At 40.8% G+C, this 22,184-nt stretch overlaps 1 protein-coding gene across 2 annotated transcripts in view; it reads left to right on the forward strand.

Annotated features, from left to right (window-relative positions):
- Positions 1 to 22,184, forward strand: part of man2a1 (mannosidase, alpha, class 2A, member 1) — a 219,479-nt gene that overhangs the window by 24,771 nt on the left and 172,524 nt on the right. For both annotated transcript variants that reach the window (XM_060837296.1, XM_060837306.1), the window contains one exon: positions 16,959 to 17,130. In XM_060837296.1, coding sequence (XP_060693279.1) covers positions 16,959 to 17,130 — 172 coding nt within the window. The remainder of the gene's footprint in view (positions 1 to 16,958; positions 17,131 to 22,184) is intronic.

A 22,184-nucleotide genomic window follows, 5' to 3' on the forward strand; every position in this document is an offset into this window, starting at 1 on the left:
CCCACTGTTCTGATGCAGATTTACCTCCAAAGTTTCTGGTCCCAGACAATTCTGGCCAAATCATGTTGAATCTTATTAAAATCAGCCTCCTCCTTGTTTAGAACTTTAATTTTAAGCCTATTCTTGCCCTTTTCCATAACAACCTTGAATCTAGCAAAATTATGATCACTGCCTGTAAAATGCTGTCCCTCTGATACGTTAACCATTTCCCCAGCTTCTTTACTGAAAAGTAAGTTTAGAACAGGTCCCTCTCTTGTAAGAGCTTTTCTGTGCATTGACTTGAAAAGTTCTTGTGGATGCATTTTAAGAAATCTGCTCCCTCAAAATCTTTCACACTATGACTGGGGGCCAGAAGACTGGAGGTTGGCTAACATGGTGCCACTGTTTAAGAAAAGTGGTAAGGAAAACCAGGGAGCTATACACCGGTGAGCCTGACATCGGTGGTGGGCAAGTTGTTGGAGGGAATCCTGAGCAACAGGGTTTACATGTATTTGGAAAGGCATGGACTGATTAGGGATAGTCAACATGGCTTTGTGCGTTGGAAACAATGTCTCATGAACTTGATTGAGATTTTTGAAGAAATAAAGAAGAGGATTGATGAGGGCAGAGCAGTGGATGTGATCTATATAGACTTCAGTAAGGCGTTCGACAAGCTTCCTTATGGTAGACTGGTTAGCAAGGTTAGATCCTGGAATATAAGGAGAACTAGCCATTTGGATATGGAACTGGCTCAAAGGTAGAAGACAGAGTAATGGTGGAGGTTTGGTTTTTAGTCTGGAGGTCTGTGACTAGCGAAGTGCCACACGGATTGGAGCTGGGTGCACTGCTTTTCATTATTTATGTATATGATTTGGATGTGAACATAAGAGGTATAGTTAGTAAGTTTTCAGATGACACCAAAATTGGAGGTGTAGTGGATAGTGAAAAAGGATAGCTCAGATTACAATGGAATCTTGATGAGATGGGCCAATGGGCTGAGGAGTGGCACATGGAGTTTAATTTAGATAAATGTGAGATGCTACCTTTTGGAAAGCCAAGTCAGAGCAGGACTTTTGCATTTTATGATAAGGTGGGGAATGTTGCTGAACAAAGAGACTTTGGAGTGCAGATTCATAGTTCCTTGAAAGTGGAGTCAATGACAGATAGGACAGTGAAGAAGGCATTTGGCCTGCTTTCCTTCATTGGTCAGAGCATTGAGTACAGCAGTTGTGGCTGTACAGGACATTGGTTAGGCCACTTTTGGAGTGTTATGTGCAATTCTGGTCTCCCTCCTATCAGAAGGATATTGTGAAACTTGAAAAGGTTCAGAAAAGATTTAGATTAGATTCCCTATAGTATGGAAACAGTCCCTTCAGCCCAACAAGTTCACACCAATACTACGAAGAGTAGTCCACCCAGACCCATTCCCCTCCACTTACCCCTGACGAATGGACCTAACACTATGGACAATTTCGCATGGCCAATTCACCTGACCTGTACATCTTTGGACTGTGGGAGGAAACCAGAGCACCCGGAGGAAACCCACGCAAACACTGGGAAAATGTACAAACTCCACACAGACAGTCGCCCGAGGTGAGAATCGAACCTGGTCCCTGGCGCCATGAGGCAGAAGTGCTAACTACTGAGCCACCATGCCACCACAAGGATTTACCAGGATGTTGCCACGGAGACTGAATAGGCTGGGGCTGTTTTCCCTGCAGCGTCTGAGGCTAAGAGATGACTTAATGGAGATTTGTAAAATCCTGAGGGACATGGATAGGGTAAATAGGCAAGATCTTTTTCCTCGGGTGGAGGAGTCTAGAGCTAGAGGGCACAGGTTTAAGATGAGAGGGGAGATATTTAAAAGGGACCTAAGGGGCAAAGTCTTTACGCAGAGGGTGACGCTGGAGTGGAAAGAACTGCCAGAGGAAGTGGTGGAGGCTGATACAATTACAACCTTTAAAAGGCTTCAGGATGGGTATATGAATAGAAAGGGTTAAGGGGATCTGGGCCAAGTGCTGGCAAATGGGACTAGATTGGGTTAGGATATGTTGTTGGCATGAATGGGTTGGATCAACAGGTCTGTTTCTGTGCTGTATATCTCTATGACTACCCCATTTAATGTTGGGGAAGTTAGAATCCTTCACTATCACTACCCTATTAATTTTACACTTCTGGACATGATTATTTACATCCTAGGGTATTAAGGGACATAGCTACAGTGATAGTGGATGCATTGGCACTGATCTATCACAAATCCTTAGATTCTGGAAAAGTCCGAAGGTTAGGAAAACTGCAAATGTAACACCCTTACTCAAAAAGAGTGGGAGACTAAATAGCAGGTAACTATAGGCCAGTTGGCTTAACATCTGCAGTTGAGAAAATATTACAAATTATTATAAAATATGATGTGTCAGAACATTTAGAAACTGATATGATCAAGGCAAGTCAGCATGGCTTCATGAAGGGGAAATCATGCCTGACAAATTTGTTACATTTGTTATGGGATGGAAGGATTGTCTTATGAGGTTGAATAGATTGGATTTTTACACATTGGATTTTGGGAGAATTAGAGCAGACCTTGTTGAAATATAAAAGATTCCTAGAGGACTTGACGAGGTAGATGCAGAGAATTTGTTTCCCTTGTCGAATGATCTAAGACCATTGAACATGATATCATAGAGTAAGAGTTGCCCATTTAACACAGCTAATGCTTTTTTTTCTCTTGCTGTGGGGATTTTGTGGAATTGTATATTTAAGTAAGTTTAAAGCTGTAATAAACCAATTTTGAATCAGTAAGAGAATCATGATTTTTGGGGTAAAGGCTGGAAGGTGGAGTTGAGAATTATCAGATCAACCATGATCTTGTTGACAAATTGAGCAGATGATGCTCAGTGGGCCAGGCTTACCTCTCCCGTGTCTTTTGGAGTGCAGCTCCCAACAGCACGTGAGAAGCTTGACACCATCTAGAACAAAGCAACCTACTTGGCAAACATAAGTCCCCAGACCAGATTTATCCTAGGTTGCTGCAGGAAGCGAGAAAGGAGGTTGCTAAGCTGCTGACAAAGGTCTTTCCTTCCTCATTCTCCACGAGTCATGCCGGAGGATTGGAGGGTGGCGAGTGTTGCTCCTCTTTTCAAGAAGGGGATTGGGGAAATCCCTGGCAATTACAGACCAGTCAGTCTTACATCTGTGGTCAGCAACATTTTGGAAAGAATTCTGAGGGATAGGATTTATGACTATTTGGAAAAGCACAGTGTGATTAAAGGCAGTCAGCATGGCTTTGTGAGGTCATGCCTCACAAATCTTATTGAGTTCTTTGAGGAGGTGACGAGACAGGTTGATGAAGGTGGAGCAGAGGATGTGGTGTATGTGGACTTCAGCAAGACATTTGATAAGTTCATAATGGTAGGTTCATAAAGTCAGGAGGTATGGGATACAGGGAGATTTGGCTATCTGGATTCAGAATTGGTGGGCTGACAGAAGGCAGAGAGTGGTTATAGATGGAAAGTATTCTGCCTGAAAGTCAGTGGTGAGTGGTGTCCTGCAGGGCTCTGTTCTTGGACCTCTGCTGTTTGTAGTTTTTATAAATGACTTGGATGAGGAGGTTGAGGGGTGGGTTTGTAAATTTGCCAATGACACAAAGGTTGGAGGTGCTGTTGATAGTATCGAGGGCTATTGCAGGCTGCAGTGCGACATAGACAGGATGCAAAGCTGGGCTGAGAAATGGCAAATGGAGTTCAACCTGGATAATTGCAAAGTGATGCATTTTGGAAGGTCGAAGTTGATTGCTGAATATAGGATTAAAGACAGGATTCTTGGCAGTGTGGAGGAACAGAGGGATCTTGGTGTGCAAGTATAGATCCCTCAAAGTTACCACCCAAGTTATTTTGTTATTTTGGCTTTCATTAACAGAAGGATTGAGTTTAAAAGCCGCGAGATTTTGCTGCACCTCTGAGACCCTGGTGAGACCACACTTAGAATATTGTGTCCAGTTCTGGTCGCCCTATTATAGGAAAGATACGGAGGCTTTGGAGAGGGTACAAAGGGGGTTTACCAGGATGCTGCTTGGACTGGAGGGCTTGCCTTACAAAGAGAGGTTGACTAAACTCTGATCTTCCTCGCTGGAGAGGAAGAGGAACAGAGGTAACCTGATCGAGGTATACAATGTAATGAGAAGCATGGATAGAGTCAATAGCCAGACACTTATCTCCAGGCATGATTGACTGGCACAAGCAGTCATAGTTTTAAGATATTACAAGGAAGGTATAGAGGAGACTTCAGAGGTAGGTACTTTAAGCAGAGAATACATGGGATGCGTTGCCAGCAGTGGTGGTGGAAGCAGAGTCATTAGGGACATTTAAGCGACTGCTGGACATGTACATGGACAGCAGTGAATTGAGGGGTGCATAGGTTAGGTTATTTTATTTTAGATTAGGAATAATCCTCGGCACAACGTTGTGGGCCGAAGAGCCTGTTCTGTTCTATACCTTTCTATGTTCTTGATTGACAACCACATTAACAAATATTGAATCTCTCCACCACAAACACAACAGCTTCCAAACCAATAACCAATGAGGAGAAAAGCATTGGAACACTAGCACCTGCTAGTTCCCCTCCATGCAACTCACCATCCTCTGTATATCTTCAGTGTTGTTGGGTAAGAATTCTGGAATTCCCTCCCCAGGTGTTGGTCTGCTATTACCAAATGGACTTTCAAGAAGGCAGCTCAATTAGGAATGGCCAATAATTTCTGGCCTAGGCAATGATAGATTAATTTCTTTGAATGAATAAAAGATACTTTTGCGCATTGTCTGTCCTGGCATGTGAAGACAGATTCTGGAGAGACCACCCTAAACCCAGTGACCTTGTTAGATATGTAAAACTCAACAAGATGCCGATGTAGTCCTGATTACCTATTGCATCAGGCCCTATCTCCGTTGTGTTGATACCTCATGTCATTGGACCTAGATAGGTCACAAGAATGAGGCTGACAGTGCACAACTGTCCCTCACTACAAATCAGTTTACACAAATCACGTTCTTCATGTTTCTATCTATCATCAGTCAAAGGTCTCATAACTATGAATCAACTATATGACAGCAAATGTGGTTTGACCTGGAGCTCAGGGCATTGTGTTGCTTTTTAACTGGAAGGTAGGGGTGAAATTTGGCAGCCCATTGACTGTTATGCATTCCTTTTTAGGACCACAGCGAGCTCTCCTTAGTAAAGGCAAGGATTTATAAAAGGTGTTCTAAACATTGTCTGCTTCATCTCCCGAGACAACAGGCCTCAGGTTTCAGGGATCCCGTTAATATAATCCCAAGTCCGTCTCAAACACTAAAGTCAAGGACACAACAGAAGCCATTGTTACATGAAATTTGCAGAACTCATAAACTGTCACAGTGCCAATTGACCTGCAAGAACAACTTTCCTTATCAGCAGAGCTCTAGCTAGGTAAAATGTCAGGATTGCTACCTTCTATGTGATTCGTCTACCTATGAGTGTCAGCTTTAGGATTTTGGTTTAAATTACATATTCTTTTGTAGTGAGCATGGAAACAAAGCAAAGCCAGCATATGTTTTGCTGTCATGATCTAATCCATTAGTAAGTTGACATGCCATCCCCAATATGTTAATGATAACTTAATCATAATAAAACTCCCCTTGCACAAGGAGAAAAATGCTGAGTGTTTTTGTGGCACTCCTGTGATGAAAGCTGATGTGGTCAAGGCTGAACACTCTGCTCATTGAATGCTACTGTGCCAAATTTGAACTAGTTGATCATGCTTAATGTTTCCAGTGCAATTAGTGGTGGAAATCATCAGGTTTGAGAAGGGATCTTTGAGGGGGAATAGAATTTTATCCATTCTAACTGCAATTGTCTTGCTTTTTTGAAGGTGTTGGCTGGGAATGAAAGATCTTAACTCATTTTCAAATCTTTTTTGAATTCATTGATGGATGTGAATATCGCTGCTTGGGCCAGCCTTTATTGTCCATCTTCAGTTGCCATGGAGAAGATGGTGATGAGGTCCCTTTACCTGCTGCAATCCATGCAGTGATGTAGACCCACAATGCTGTTGGGGAGAGAATTCCATGATTTCGATCAAACGACTCTGAAGTACTAGTGATACATTTCTGAATTAGGACAGTGAGTAGCATGGAAAAGAATTTGCAACTAGTGATGTTCCCAGGTATCTGCTGCCTTGTCTTTCTTGATGGAAGTGGTCGTATATTTGGAGGTTACTTTCTAAATTTCTGTAGTACATCTTGTAGATTATACATATTGACGACACTGACTGTCGGTAGTGGAGAGAGTAGAGGTGATGTCATTTAAGTGGGCTGCTTTGTCCTATATGGTGTGAAATGTCTGAAGTGTTGTTAGAGTTGCACTTACCTATTCCATCACACCCCTGACTTGTTGTTTTGTAGAAAGGGCTTTGGGGAGTCAGGAGGTGAGTTACTTGCTGCAGTACTCCTAGCCTCTGACCTGCTCTTGTAGCCGCTCTATTTACATTGCTAGTTCAGTTACGTTTCTGGTCAATGGTGACCCCCAGGATATCAATAGTGGAGCCTTCAGTTATAGTAATGTGCATGGCACAATGATGAGATTGTTGTTGCCTGACACTTGTGCAGTGCAAATGTTACTTGTCACTTTTTAGCCAAGCCTGGATATTCTCCAGGTCTTACTTCATTTAGACATTGCCTGCTTCTTATCTGAGGACCTGCAGATGGTACTGAACATTATCAAAGTTAAAAATCACCCAACACCAGATTATAGTCACACAGTTTTAATTGGAAGTATTAGCTTTTGGAGCATTGCTCATTATTCAGGTAGCTAGTACTTCCAATTAAAACTGTGTGACTATAATCTGGTGTTGGGTGATTTTTAACTTTGATAATGTTCAGTACCATCTGCAGGTCCTCAGATAAGAAGCAGGCAATGTCTAAATGAAGTACTTCCAATTAAAACTGTGGGACTATAACTTGGTGTTGTGTGATTTTTAACTTTGTCCACCCCAGTCCAACACCGGCTCCTCCACATCATGAAACATTGTCTAATCATCAGCGAACATCTCTGCTTTTCACCTTGTAATGGAGGGAGGGTTATTGCTGAAGCAGCTGAAGGTGGTTAGGTTGAGCACACTACTCTCAGAAACTCCCTGCAGAGATGTTGTGGAGCTGAAATAACTGGCCACCTACAATCACAACCATCTTCCTATGTGCTAGTTATGACCATAACAAGCAGAGAGTTTTCCTCTGACTCCCATTGACTCCAATTTTACTTGAGGTCCTTGATGTCATACTTGGCCTTGATGCCAAGGGCAGATTCTCTTACCTCACCTCTAGAATTCAGCTCTTTTCTGTGGTTGAAGAAGATTGTAATGAAATCAGGAACAGTGGCCCTGGTGGAATTCAAACTGGGTGTCAGTGGGCAGGTTATTGCTGTGCAAGTGCTGCTTGATGGCACTGTTGATGACACCTTTGATCACTTTACTGATAATCAAGTGTAGATTGATGGGATAGTTAATTGGCTGGTTGCTTTTTGTCCTGTGCAGTTTTCCACACTACTGGATAGTTTCTAGTTGTACTGGAAGAGCTGGGTTAGGGGTGCAGCAAGTTCTGGTGCACGTGTCATCAGTACGATTGTCAGAATCTTGTCAGTGTTCATAATCAGTATCCAGTGCCTCCAACTATTTGATGCTATCGGGTAAAGTGAACTGAATTGGGTAAAATGTGGCATCAGTGATACTAGCAACCTCTGCAGAAGGCTAAGATGAATAATCCATCGGTCTGTTCTGATTGAAGGTTGTTGTGAATGCTTTAGCCTTACCTTCAGCACTAATGTGATAGGCTTCAGCCATTCCACACTCCCCATTTCCTTCCCCCCCCCCCCAAAAAAAAGATTGAGGATGGGATATTTGTGGGAACGCTTCCTCCAGTGAGTTACTTACTTTTCCACCACCATTTGTAATTGGATGTAGCAGAACTGCAGAGCTTAGATCTGATCAGTTTGTTTGGAATTCTGTGCCTCTGTCTGTCACTTGCTGCTTGTGGTGTTGGAATGCAAATATTCCTGTTCTCTTGTTGACGGTAGTTGCTGCAAACACTGACTGTACTTTCCAGACATTTCCGGAAAACAAACGCTAACTCATTATTCTCCTTGAATTTCACACTATGTAGCATTGTGCAGAAACTCCATTCAAATTATCACAAGGCAATATCAAGTGTCTGTTATTCTGAAGAAAGGGAGAACCTTATTATGATAGTTTCCAACACGTATGAACACTATTTGCCGTGGCACACACTGGTTTTGATTATATTCTGTGGACAATCATGCTAACTAACCTGACTCAGCATTTGATACTTGAATATTCTATTTACTTGAAGGAAAATTTATTTTGAATCCTTTAGAATTCATAAATAGATGTCATGATAGGGGTGACATCATGATCCGTTTCATAAGGGAGAAAAAGTAGTATAAGAGACAAATTAAAAATAATTTCTGTTGCAGACATCTCTCTTCTGTCTATATGCCCTTCTTAACCCTTGTTAGTTTTACTGACAGACTGGAAACCTTTTTTAAATCTAGGCAACTTCCCTGAGTCACCTTAGCCTTCATAAATATTTTTATTTCTAGAACATAGAACATTACAGTGCAGTACAGGTCCTTTGGCCCTCAATGTTGTGCCGAAATGTGAAACGAGTCTGAAGCTCATCTAACCTACACTATTCCATTATCATTGATATATTGATCTAATGGCTATTTAAATGCCCTTAAAGTTAGCGAGTCCATTAATGTTGCAAGCAGGGCATTCTACGCCCTTACAAGTGAGCAAAAAATCTACCTCTGTCATCTGTCCTATATCTAGCACCCCTCAATTTAAAGCTATGTCCCCTTGTGCTACCAATCACTATCAGAGGGAAAAGTTTCTCACTTCACTCTATTTAATTTTCTGATCATATTTAATGTTTCTATTAAGTCACTTCTCAACCTTCTCTCTAATGAAAATAGCCTCAAGTCCCTCAGCCTTTCCGCATAGGATCTTCCCTCTATACAAGGCAACATCCTGGTAAATCTCCTCTGCACCCTTTCCAATGCTTCCACATCCTTCCTTTAATGCGGTCACCAGAACTGCGCGCAATACTCCAAGTGCGGCCGCACCAGAGTTTTATACAGCTGCAACATGACCTCACGCTCCAAAACTCAATCCCTCAACCAGTAAAAGCTAATACACCTATATGCCTTCTTAACAGCCTTATCAACCTGGGTGGCGACTTTCAGGGATCAATACATGTGCATACTGAGGTCTCTCTGCTCATCCACAGTAGCAAGAATTTTACCGTTAGCCCAATACTCTTTATTCCTGTTACTCCTTTCAAAGTGAATCACCTCACACATTTCCATATTAAACTCCATTTGACACCTGTCAATACAGCTCTGCAGTTTATCTATGTCCCTCTGTAACCTGCAACATCCTTCCACACTGTCCACAATCCACTGACCATGGTGTTATCTGCAAATTTACTAATCCATCCTTCTACGCCCTCCACCAGATCAGTTATAAAAATGACAAACAGCAGTGGCCCCAAATCAGATCCTTGCACTACGCCACTAGTAACTGAACTCCAGGATGAATATTTCCCATCAATCACCACCCTCTGTCTTCTTACAACTTGTCAATTTCTGATCCAAACTGCTAAATCACCCTCAATCCCATGTCTCTATATTTTCTGCAAAAGCCTACCATGGGGAACCTTATCAAACACTTCACTGAAATCCATATAAACCACATCAACTGCTTTACTGTCATCCACCTATTTGGTCACTTTTTCAAAGAACTGAATAAGATTTGCGATGCATGGCCTTCCCTTCACAAAACCGTGTTGACTGTCCCTAATCAAACTATTCTTTTCTAGATGATTATAAATCCTATCTGTTATAATCCTTTTCAACACTTTGCCCACAACCGAAGTAAGGCTCGTTAGTCTATAATTACCAGGGTTGTCTTTACTTCTCTCCTTGAATAAGGGGACAACATTTGCTATCCTCCAGTCTTCTGGCACTACTCCTGTAGACAATGACGACATAAAGATCAAAGCCAAAGTCTCTGCAATCTCCTCCCTAGCTTCCCAGAGAATCCTAGGATAAATTCCATCTGGCCCAGGGGATTTATCTATTTTCACACTTTCCAGAATTGCTAACACTCCCTCCTTAAGAACCTTCACTCCCTTCTAGTCCAGTTGCCTGTATTTCAGTATTCTCCTCAACAACATTGTCTTTTTCCTATGTGAATACTGACGAAAAATATTCATTTAGCGTTTCTCCTATCTCATCTGACTCCATGCACGACTTCCCAGTACTGTCTTTAACTGGGCCTAATCTTACACTTGTCCTTCTTTTATTCCTGACATACCTATAGAAAGCTTTAGGGTTTTCCTTGATCCTACCTGCCAAAGACTTCTCATGTCCCCTCTTGGCTCTTCTTAGTGCACTCTTTAGGTCGTTCCTGGCTAACGTATAACTCTCAAGTGCCCTAACTGAGCCTTCAAGTCACCTTTACATAAGCCTCTTCACAAGAAATTCAACTTCTTTAGTAAATCACGGTTTCTCGCTCAACCACTTCCTCCCTGCCTGGTATATACATACTTATCAAGGACACTGAGTAGCTGTTCCTTGAATAAGCTCTACATTTCATTTGTGCCCATCCATGCAGTTTACTTCCCCATCCTATGCATTCTAAATCTTGCCTAACTGCATCATAATTGCTTTTCCCCCATCTATAACTCTTTCCCTGTGGTATATACCCTGTCCCTTTCTATCGCTAAAGTAAACATAACTGAATTGTGGTCACTATCGCCAAAGTACTCACCTACCTGTAAGTCTAACACCTGGCCTGATACATTACCCATTACCAATCCAATGTAGCCTTTCCTCTTGCTAGCCTATGTACATACTGTCAGAAAACCCTTCTGCACACACTGGATAAAAACTGACCCACCTAAAGTGCTCAAACTATAGTGTTTCCAGTCAATATTTGGAAAGGTGAAATCCCCCATAACAGCTACCTTGTTACTTTCGCTTCTGTCTAGAATCATCTTTGCAATCCTTTCCTCTACATCTCTGGAATTTTTTGAAGTCCTATGGAAAACTCCCAACTGGGTGACCTCTCCTTTCTTGCTTCTAACCTCAGCCCATACTACGTCAATAAATGAGCCCTCATCAAATGTCCTTTCTGCCACCATAATACAGTCCTTGACTAACAATGCTACATCTCCCTCTCTTTCTCCACTTTCCCTGTTCTTAGTGAAATATCTTAATTCTATAACCTGCAACAAACTTCTGTCGGGCCTCTGAATGTTTTACAATATTCTCTAACCATGCAGAGCATTGCTGAAACTGTACCATTTGTATGGCCTTTCCAGACTGTCTCGTGGGGTCAATCCTGAGCCCTTTTGTTTCGACTGGCTTTTTTTCTGATTTCCACCAGTTTACAGGTTCATCACCATTCCTCATTGCTGCTATATTCACACTATTCACAGAAAGAGCACAAACTCTTTAAAAAAGAAATTGGCAAAACAACTTAAGGAAAATAGCCTTAGTTGCCTTCGTCCATCAATGTAGAAGCAATCAACAGGGTGTCACAGGGATGCCATCAACTGCTCTACTGATGATCTTCACGCATTCTTCAACATTATGAAAGCAATTAAATTCTTGTGACAAATTTATGCGAGATAATGCTACCCTAGTTGACATCTGCAAAGCTGGAGGTTATCGAATTGTTTCAATCTGTGGGAGCAAGGAACCAACCAGCAAAAATGAAAAGGTGTTTATATTATCCACATGTACAAGCAGAAAGGAACTTACTAATCCTGCGAAAATGATAGAAGAATGTCATACCTTTCCCTTGCCAGTAAATGTTTTGTCACAATCCATCTGAACAGCTTAGTGTAAAATCACAACTAGTATCTGCTGCAGATTCAGAAAAGGTCAAGGAACAACTGATACACAGTAAAAGACAACAGAGAAGAAATGTCAGGAACAAAATACAGACCTGGGTACCATACCTGTTGATTTGATGAGGACCTTTGGATCAGTTGACTGTGAGAGCCCTTCGAAGGAAGGAAAAACCTGGATGCACTGAGAAATTCATCACAACAATTTGACAATTCCACTGCAGAATGTTTGCACATCCTATGAGACTATAATTCCTCGTCAGTGAAAATATTAGAGTTGCTTGTCAGCATCAAACCTCTTGAACATTTTTTTTTCTTTTCCATGCTCTCTGACTTCCTCACAATGGTGATCCTGACATTGAAACCAGATATTGCAAGGGCAGAGAGCTTCGCAATCTGTCACAACTCTTGGCAAAGACCCATGTCTCCAAGGACATAGTTTGTGACTTACTGTCCACCAATGACTCCACATTGTCAATTCAGAGATGACTTGCAACATAGCACAGAGCTCTTCTCCAATGCATGCAGCAACAATTTTGGTCTTGCCAAGGGCATGGTGAAACAATTACCAGTCTGCTTCAGGAAGGTCTTTTCCTCAGCCCAAGATTTCAGTCCGTAACCAGAATCTGTCAACAGTGGATAAGTTTCCATATCTCAGCAGCACGTTCTCTCAAGGTGTGCATACTGATAACAAAACACATACAAGAATGACAAAAGTGAGTGACCTTCTGTAGACTGCAGACATTGTGCTGGAATGAAGAGGAGTAATTATTTCTACCAAGCAAGCCTAAATGGCACAAATATCTTGCCACTCCTGTCTATGCACAAAAACATAGACTTTGTAACACTGTATTAAATAACTAAAACACAAATTTATAAAATGCCTCACAAGTCATCTAATCATACAAGGTACTGTTATGGGGAAAATCACCAGCCTTGGAGTCAAAGTCGGGGTTCAATGACAGTTTATTGGACAAGAAAATATTAGAACTCGGGGAGAGAAAGAAACCAACAGCACAGTGGTTAGCTGTGATTCTTCTCTCCACCCAGAGCACATGTCAAAATACTTTTATAAATCTTGTGATACAATAGGTCAGTGATGAGATTATTGTCTTTGTAACATGATTTGTTTATGGCAATCATTGTAGAATCGTTGATCGTTTCAATACAGTCATTGTCAGCTCCAGCGCTGCCTTTGTTAATTTCAGCACAGTTCTTGTTAGTTTCAGTGCAGACTCTGTCAGTTTCATTGTCTGCGTGGAAGTCCATCGCTGTAGTAATGGCGCTAATCGCTCTTCCTGAGAAGGACGATGACTGCGGCCCTGGCAGTTTTGTATTGAGTCCATATCAAGTTGTTAGCATTTCTATCAAAGGAATTGGCTGGACCCAGACACTTCAACTGGCAGTGTACGTTACTCGTGTATTCTCTCCTCCACCCGCCTTAAACTAATCAACTAGGTTGTGAGTGCGTTGTGCTGGCATTGTGGTGGCCCCAGGCGGTGTCTGTATTTGTTGTGCTGTCTCTCTCCATATTGTGGTCTGGCAGCCATTTTATGTGTCAAGTGGCCAACTGATGGCTCAGTGGCCATCTTGTGTGTCTGTGTGCCTAGTGTCACCCTGCCCCGTGCCATCTCCCACGGCGATACAAATATGGCGAAACTTGAAATAATAAAGCTTTTCTTGTTGCAGCAATGCAGTTTCCTTCCAGATATAATAGAAATGTTGTATCAATATAAAAATAACGGGGCAAGGTAAATAGAAATAAACTGTCCTCAGTTATTAAGGAATCAGGAATGAGGTTGTAGATACCGTGTTTTAAATAAGTGATTTACAACAGAGGTCAGGCACAGCTCCTTTTCACAGCAATTTGAGACTTCCAGTTTTGCTGAATGGGACAGAAACTAAGTAATCTTTCAAGATCAAAATTCTAAGCTAAAAGTAAGCATAGAGTTGAAGGGATATGGAAATTAAATGGGTAAATGTTATTAGGACTATTTGCTTCCTGGATGTTAATTCAGTTAAATGACCACTCGAAACATCAGGTGTGGGTATCAATAGAAGAGTGGAAATAGGAGATGCAAAGATGTTGCATATTTTGAGGCTGACAGAAGAAAAATATTTGATAAACAGTTGCTGAATTTATGCTTGGATTCACAGTGGAGACGGCATCATTATTCAGATGTACTGTTGCACCATTTCAGAGAAGAACATGATCATCACTGGTATCTAATTTATCCCTGAAAGAGCAATGCTAAAGCAGATTATTTGGCCATTATTATGTTGCTGCTTTGGGCCTTTCTGTATACAAATAAACATTTGTGTTCTTACATTACAGCAGTGACTGCATTTTATTAGACCAAAGATACAAGACAAGAAGCAGGCTACTCAACCCCTTGAATCTACTCAGTCATTCAATGAGATCATGACTGATTTGGCCATCCTTAAGTCCCCTTCCTGCCTTATCCCTCCAGCCATCTGTTCCTTTTCTGATGAAACAATCTGTCTGTCTGTCTCAATATACTTAATGATCCAGCCTCAGCAGTGCTCTGTGGTAAAGCATTCCACAAATTCACCACTCAATAAAAACCTTCCACTTTATCTCTACCTTAAATGAGCAGCACTATAATCTGAGATCATGGCCTCTAGTTCTAGAGCTTCCCACAAGAGGAAATTACCTTTTCACATCTACCCTGTTAAGTTCTGTAACAATCTTGTTTTTTTTTAATTAGCTCACTTCTCATTCTTTTAAATTCCAATGATTACATGACCTACCTACTCAACCAGTCCACTTAAGACATTGACTCCAAACCAGGATTAAACTTGCTCTGGAATGCTGTGAATGCCAATATATCTTTCTTTGGATAAGGGGTCCAAAATTTTTCTTACAATACTCAAACTGTTGTCTAACCAGTGCCTTGTATAGGTTTAACAAAACTGCCGTATCTTTGCACTCCACGCTATTTGACATGAAGGCCAACATTCCATTTGCCTTTCCTATTTCTTGCTGAAATTGGATGCTAGCATTTTGTGAATTCTTCATGAAGATTCCCAAAAAGCCCTCTGTGCTGTAGTTTTCTGCAGTATTTATTTAAATAATATTTAAAGTCTCTATTCTTCCTGCTGAAGTAGATAAGTTCAAGACTACATTGAGGACATCCTGAGGTTGTAAACAATAGGAGTAGCCCCTCAAGCTTACTCTGCCATTTATTAATATCAGGGCTGATTTACCAAATCAAATACACCTTCTCATATAACTCCATATCCTTGTTTTATTTTTATATTAAGTATCCAAAATCTGTAAATCTTTGACATGAATCCATTCAATGACTGAGAATCCAGTGCCAGTTGAAACAGTAAATTTCTAAGCATTTCATCCCTTTTGAGTGAACAAGTTTCTCGTTTAAGTCATAAATAACTCCCCTGTTATTCTGTGATTGATTCTCAAGTTCCTGATTCTGCCGTGTGGGAAAATGCCTTCCCAGCACTTATCCTGACTATCCTTTTAAGAATTTTATATGCTTTCAATGATATCAACTCATGGGGTGGTAGAACTGATGAGTCTGTGGAATTGTATGCCATAGAATTGAGGCCATTACATTGAATGTTTTCAGCAAGGTGTTAGATATAGTTCTTAGTGCTAAAGGGATCAAACTATATCGCGAGAAAGTGGGAACAGGGTAGTGAGTTGGATGATCAAGCATAAGAATTTTAAATGGTGGAGTAGGTTCAAAGGGCCAAATGGCCTACTTCTAATACTACACCTATTTTCTAAATTTAGATAAGCTGCAGGTTTGCAGAAAGTAGACAGAAGTGCAGGATTAGCTGAACTGTTCTTACAAAGAATTCTCACGGACATGATGAGTGGAATAGTCTCCTGTCCTTCTCGTACTGTAATATGCTGGGTTCATGCATCGTTCCTAATATTTTGTATTCATTAGTTTGCATTATCACTATCAAAATTTATGTACCCTGCAATGATTACAGGTTCAAAGGGCTAAATGGCCTACTCATACTCCTATTTTCTGTGTTTCTATGCTTCATCTTTTCTTAACTCTCGAGAATATAAATCTAGTCTGCTCAATCTTTTCTGATGACACAGTCGCCTTATCTCAGAAGTTAATCTAGCAAGTTTGAGTTCCTTGCAAGTATATGCTTTTTAGTGGAAGGAGTTCAAAATTGCATGCAGTAGAATTGCCAGTTAGGTGTTATATGAATGCAAGTCTTTCTTTCCAGTGGCAGTAAATATAAAAGAATTACTTTTAGTGCATGAAATATGCTCCCTCCTTGTCTAAAGAGTTATTTGCTTCCAGACATTCGAATGAGAACAAGAAGTTGAAATGTAACTACGTACATGTGCTCTGGAATGAGTATTTCAATTAGTAGCAGCTCTGGGGTGATTTGCTGCTCATGGAAGATTCAGGCTAATGCTTCAGTCAGAGTCAAATAGCTTGCTCTGGACAGACTGAAAGATTCTCTAGAGATTCAAAGGTTGAGAGATGATCTAATTGAACCTTAGTAAAGGGTCAAAAAGGTTAAACAGAATCGATGCAGCTAAGATGGTTCCTGTTGGTGGAGAGTCTAGCACCAGGAGGCACAAATTAAAAGTAAGGTGGATGCCACTTAGGTCAACGATGAGGGGTTCCTTTTTACATGAGATTTGTGAACCTTTGGAGTTCACTACCGCAGAGTCCTGTGATTGCTCAGTCTTCTGAGTCTGTTGAAGGTAGAAATTAATAGATTTCTGATTACCAATGGCATAAAGATTTATGGGCATAGTGTTATTAAAAAGCATTAAAAAGTTCAATCAGGACTCATAGGCCTAATCCTATTAATATGTTCCTTAATGGTTTTACTTGTGTGCAACTGGACACATTAGACACCATCTGATTAATTGCTTTTTGTTGTAAACCTAGCAATAAAGCTTCAAAAATGTTACTGGTGAATATTAGCATATAGGCTGAACCTTAGAAACCTTTGAAATTAATAACATCTTAAGATGTTGATCTTATTGATTATTTCCAGGTTGGCTGAAAACATTTGATGAATACTACAGCGATCAGACCCAGCATATTCTAAACAACATGGTGGTGAAGTTACAAGAGGATGCTCGCAGGAGATTCATCTGGTCTGAGATTTCATACTTTTCAAAGTGGTGGAGCACTATAGATAGCCAGAAGAAAGATGCTGTCAAAAGGTTAACAATTATTAAGAAAATATATTAGCTTAATGTTATAACATAGTTACAATAATTGATTTTGGAGCTTCTAAACATTAGTCAGTTGCACTCACTAAAATATAGTTGAAAAACACAATTTTTTCTACCATTATTATTTCAATAGTAGCTTTTAATGTTTTATTACTATTTCTATGCTTGCAGAACACATTGAATTCTCTTATTGTTATCAGTGATTCACATATTCTGTCTTTATTACAATTCCCTTATGAACTTCCTGTATTCCACCTGATTCTTACTTGTATTAACAACCTGAACTGTGTCATACATACCTCTTTAATTGTTTTACCTTTTTTTACCATATTTCAGTGAGTATGAAAAATTCCAAGTGATGGACCCATCATCTGTGGTTAACTAGAAAGACTAAATATAGCATCAGACTGAAAGGAAAAAAAAATTGAAGATAGATCAGAATATAAAAATGCAGCAAATAATAAAGGAAAAAATAATAAACAGGGAAACATTATGGTATGTAGAATGTAAAAGCAGCTATTTTAAAAATTGCACATATTTAATATGTATTCCATGCGTTAGTATTCAGTATGTATAGGTGATACTTTCTAACTGACCAAAGTTCCCATTCCTCTCATGAGGTCTGCTTTCCTTTGACATTTACTTGTTGTCATCTGCTTGAAATATGTTGGTTAACACGGACAACATGCTGCATGTGTGACATTGATGTAGCATGGTGCCTCAAAATGGCATTTGCTGCATCCTTTGATTGTTCAGGTGTTCCCACTGTATAAAGTTGGCAGACTGTCATCATTGTCAGCAATAATTTACTAATGGTTATGACTGTCCACCAAGGAAATTCCATGTTGTTGGTTATGGATTCTGTGAATCTTCATGCAGCTAATCAGCCTGATCCTAGGATGGCATCACCAACCACACATTTGGCAGGTGGTCATCTTCGTTGATATGGTTGACATTCCTTTCTCCGGTTCCTTTTCAATATTTCCTCCTGTTGATTGGTTGTTCTCAAAGAATTCAAAGAGGAGATCCTTACACGTCAGTTTCTTCCGAACAAATGTCTCCCATGCATTTACATCAGTATTGCATTCATTAAGGGAAGCCTGCAGAGAGTCTTTGAAATGACTTATTTGCCCACTTCTCATTAGAGTGTCTTCCTTTATCTGGATGAAGAAGATTTGCTATGACATCAGAACGCAGGCATCCTAAGCATGTGGTGGCCCAGCAAAGTTGGTTCCACTTGATTATGGCTTCAATCCTGGTGCTCCTAGCTGCTTCAGTTTGGTGATTTCATACACCTATTCTTCCAAACAAAATGGGGAATCTGCCTCAAACAGCATGAAGTTAATTATCCAGGGTCTAGAGGTAGGTAGCCCAAGTTTTGGAGCCATGTTGAGTTGGAAAGAAAACTGCCTTATATGCAACGATCTTCGTATCAGTACAGATGCCATGGCCATTGAAGACTCATCCTTATGCATTCGAAGGTGAGGCATGCAGATTGGATAATGAATCTCAACATTAACATCAGCCTTAGATGAGAGGTGGTTTCCTAGATAATGGAAATGTTCCATATTTGGAGAATTTCTCTGTTGATCTTTATGCTGTGATGAACTGGAATTTTACTTGCTATGTGTTGGTTAAGGACTTGAGTCTTGATGAGTTTGAGTTTTTAGTGTGCAAAAATATTAAGTGAGGCTTGAAGATTCTTTTCTGAGAGGGCAGAACTGACATTGTCATCTGCATACTGAAGTACCACAAGTGAGGTTGGTGGCATCCTCTTCTTGGATTTTAGCAGGTTGTGGTTGAAAAGTTTTTCGTCCAACATTTAGTCAATGCAACACCTCTGGGAAACTTCATCTTGACAAGATGAAGAATGTTAGTAATGAATATGAGGAAAAGGTGGAGCTAATGAAACATCCTTGCCTGATTCATATCTTGATCTCAAAAGATTCTGTTATATTACTGTTGGTGAAGACCATCAACAACAACTTTTCATGGAGAAGACAGAGGAGGTTGATGAATTTCACTGGACATCTAGCCTTTGACAGGCTTTCTGTAGTATTTCCTAATTGACTGAGTCAAAAGCCTTGGTCAGATCAATGAGGGCCATGTAGAGTGGGTGATGTTGTTCCTGGCAATTCACTTGGAGTTGGCGAGCAATGATAATCATGCCCAAAGTTCCATGGTTTGGTCAGGAGCCACACCAGCTTTTAGGAAGGATTTTCTCAGAGACAGGAAGGGACGCGCAGCAAGGTTTCAGATGAGTATCTTCTTGGGGATGAAGAGCAAGGCGATTCTTTTGTAGTTCCCACAATCTACTTTGTCTCCTTTGAAGCTGGTGGCAATGGCAACATCCCTAAGATTGGTTGGGGTTTTTTTTGTCCCAGATTTTCAGGAATAGTTGGACATGATGCATTAGTTCAGTTCCTTCCTTCAAGTTTGAAAATCTCTGCTGGAATGCTGTCTACTCTTGCAGCTTTTCAGTTCTTCACATGTCCAATGGTGGCTTCAACTTCTGCCACATTAGGTGTGAACCCAAGATTATCTTTAATGGGAAGTTGGAAGTTTCCTCAAACATGATGATTATATTGCAGTTTGGGAGTTCTTTGAAGCATTTTCTCCATCAGAGGCTAATTATTTTTTTCTCTCAAAAGGATTCCGTCCATACTCTACACCAGTTTCAGGCTGAGAAGGTTATGTCTCTGCATTGTCTTGGTGATACTGAAGGTGCCATGCTTGTCAGCAAGAAGTTGCAGCTTCTTCGCTTTCTCAGTTCGCTACTGGTTTCTGACTTCCCTTATTGTTCTTTATGATTCTGCCTTTGCTGTGCTCTTTGCCTAGCTGGCAGGTGTTTTGACAGGCATAGAGTGATTTCCTCTTGTTAATGAGTTCTTGGATGATATGTCATTTTCGTAAAACAGTCTTAGTGATTAGATTAGATTACTTACAGTGTGGAAACAGGCCCTTCGGCCCAACCCGCCGAAGTGCAACCCACCCATACCGTTACATTTACCCCTTACCTAACACTACGTGCAATTTAGCATGGCCAATTCACCTGACCCGCACATCTTTGGACTGTGGGAAGAAACCGGAGGAAACCCACGCAGACACGGGGAGAACGTGCAAACTCCACACAGTCAGTCACCTGAGTTGGGAATTGAACCCGGGTCTCAGGTGCTGTGAGGCAGCAGTGCTAACCACTGTGCCACCATGCCGCCCAGTGTGCAGGTGCAGAGGATGCACGTGTGTCCCTTTGTGCAAAGTGACCTGACAGACGAATGCTAGCCAAAGGTGTCCCTGAGCTCCAAAGTAAAGAGCTAAAGGGCTGACTTGAAGTGTGAATTGGAACATTAGCAGGCATGGTGATGTTGTTAGGCTAGTGGTTTGTTGATGCCAATGGGTGTAGCCAAAAGGTTCAGAAAGCTTGTAGCTATGAAGAGGCAGTTAGATGATGATTGGGACAAGCATTCACCATGCTGTAGCCTCGTGACATTTGCTGTGATTTATATGTCAGGAATTTGCACAGTCTAGTTTTTTCAGAGAAGGACATGTGCAATTAAAGAGGGGTATAAATAAGCCATTGGAGTTACGAGCATCAAATGGATGGATATAAGGTAATTATTGTTCCCTGACAAAATTTTGAAGTCACTATTTCAGACCCGTGGAAAAATCAGAAACCTGTTTCTCAATGTCATTCATTTTCGTCTTGTTTTCTCACCTTTCACATCATTGCTTGAGGAAGGGAAAGATTACATATTTTTATATAAGATAGTTGCATGACTAGTCATAGTCTTTACTACAGTATATTTCTTACAATTCTAGCAGAAATGTCCAGATGTTTGTTAGTAGGGTATTGCAGTGTTGACCTGTGTGCAATTTGCCTTTATTCAGTCTAGTTAGACCAGTGGCAGGCAGCTGCTCTGGTTTTATTCTTTGGCTTCTTTGCAGCATCTTGATGCAACCAAGTTATTGGTTGGGGCATTTCAGAGTCAATCATTGTGGATGTAAAGTCACATGTCTTCCCTAAGGATCGTGAGTGAACCAGATGGATTATTAATGAAATTCAGTAGTTTTATAGAACTGAATTTTACCAGAAATTGGCTAAGTTTCAGTTTTGTCACTTTCATGGAGGATTTCTCTCTTTGAACCTGAATGGATTTCCCCTGTAGTTCTCCTCAGCTTTCCCCATTAACTGTGTACCATGTCTGTCTGGCACCTGGTTCAAGCCACTTTCCCTTTCGCCAGCAGCAAAATTCTCAGCAATGCCAGCATTCCAAGATCCCTGGTGCTGTTGCCGTATTTAAAACTGCTGTCATGCGCTGTCAGTCTGGAAGTGCTCTGCATGGTTCTTGTGAACAGAGATGTGGAGGTTCTGGTAGATGGGATGATGCAGAGAAGGGCTATTCTCTCTTTGGAGGTCCCTTACAGGGAATCATAGCATCAGAACCTACCAGACTGGTTCAGAGTTACCACCAAGTTCAGTATGATGTCTACTGGAGAAAACTCAGTTGTGCTGGAGAAGATCAATGACTTTATGGCTGTGTGAGGGAAAATTCTTCTCTCAGTTTCACTCTGTATCATTTTCTATTTCCCTCACTTACTTATATATTTCTATTTCTGCATCCACTTCCCACTAAAGTCAAAGTCTACCACTTTCACAATTGCATGCAGTATCGTCCCTCACTTTTGTCCATGCCAACTCCTCCATGCAACACTATATAGTAACTCTGTGCTGCCTAACCACTCAGGATATCTCATTATCTTGCTCTACTTGGACCAACACTAACAGCTATACCGGCCACTTTTATCTCACTAAGTACCTCTTTTTTTCTCTTGTTCCAGGAGAAAATGGTCTACAATAGCTACAAATAACAAAACAGGGAGTGAAAAAGAACAGAAAAATTTGTGTAATTTGAATTTATCCTGTTTTTTCCACATTATTTTCACCTAGATTTGAGTGTAATATTGGCAGATTCAAACTAAACGCTGTCAATGTGATGGAATTTTAAGTATTAGGTTCCCTTAAATGCTTTACATGGGTAATC

This window comes from Hemiscyllium ocellatum, chromosome 2 (genome assembly GCF_020745735.1).
Source record: "Hemiscyllium ocellatum isolate sHemOce1 chromosome 2, sHemOce1.pat.X.cur, whole genome shotgun sequence".
In the NCBI taxonomy this organism is placed as follows: domain Eukaryota; kingdom Metazoa; phylum Chordata; class Chondrichthyes; order Orectolobiformes; family Hemiscylliidae; genus Hemiscyllium; species Hemiscyllium ocellatum.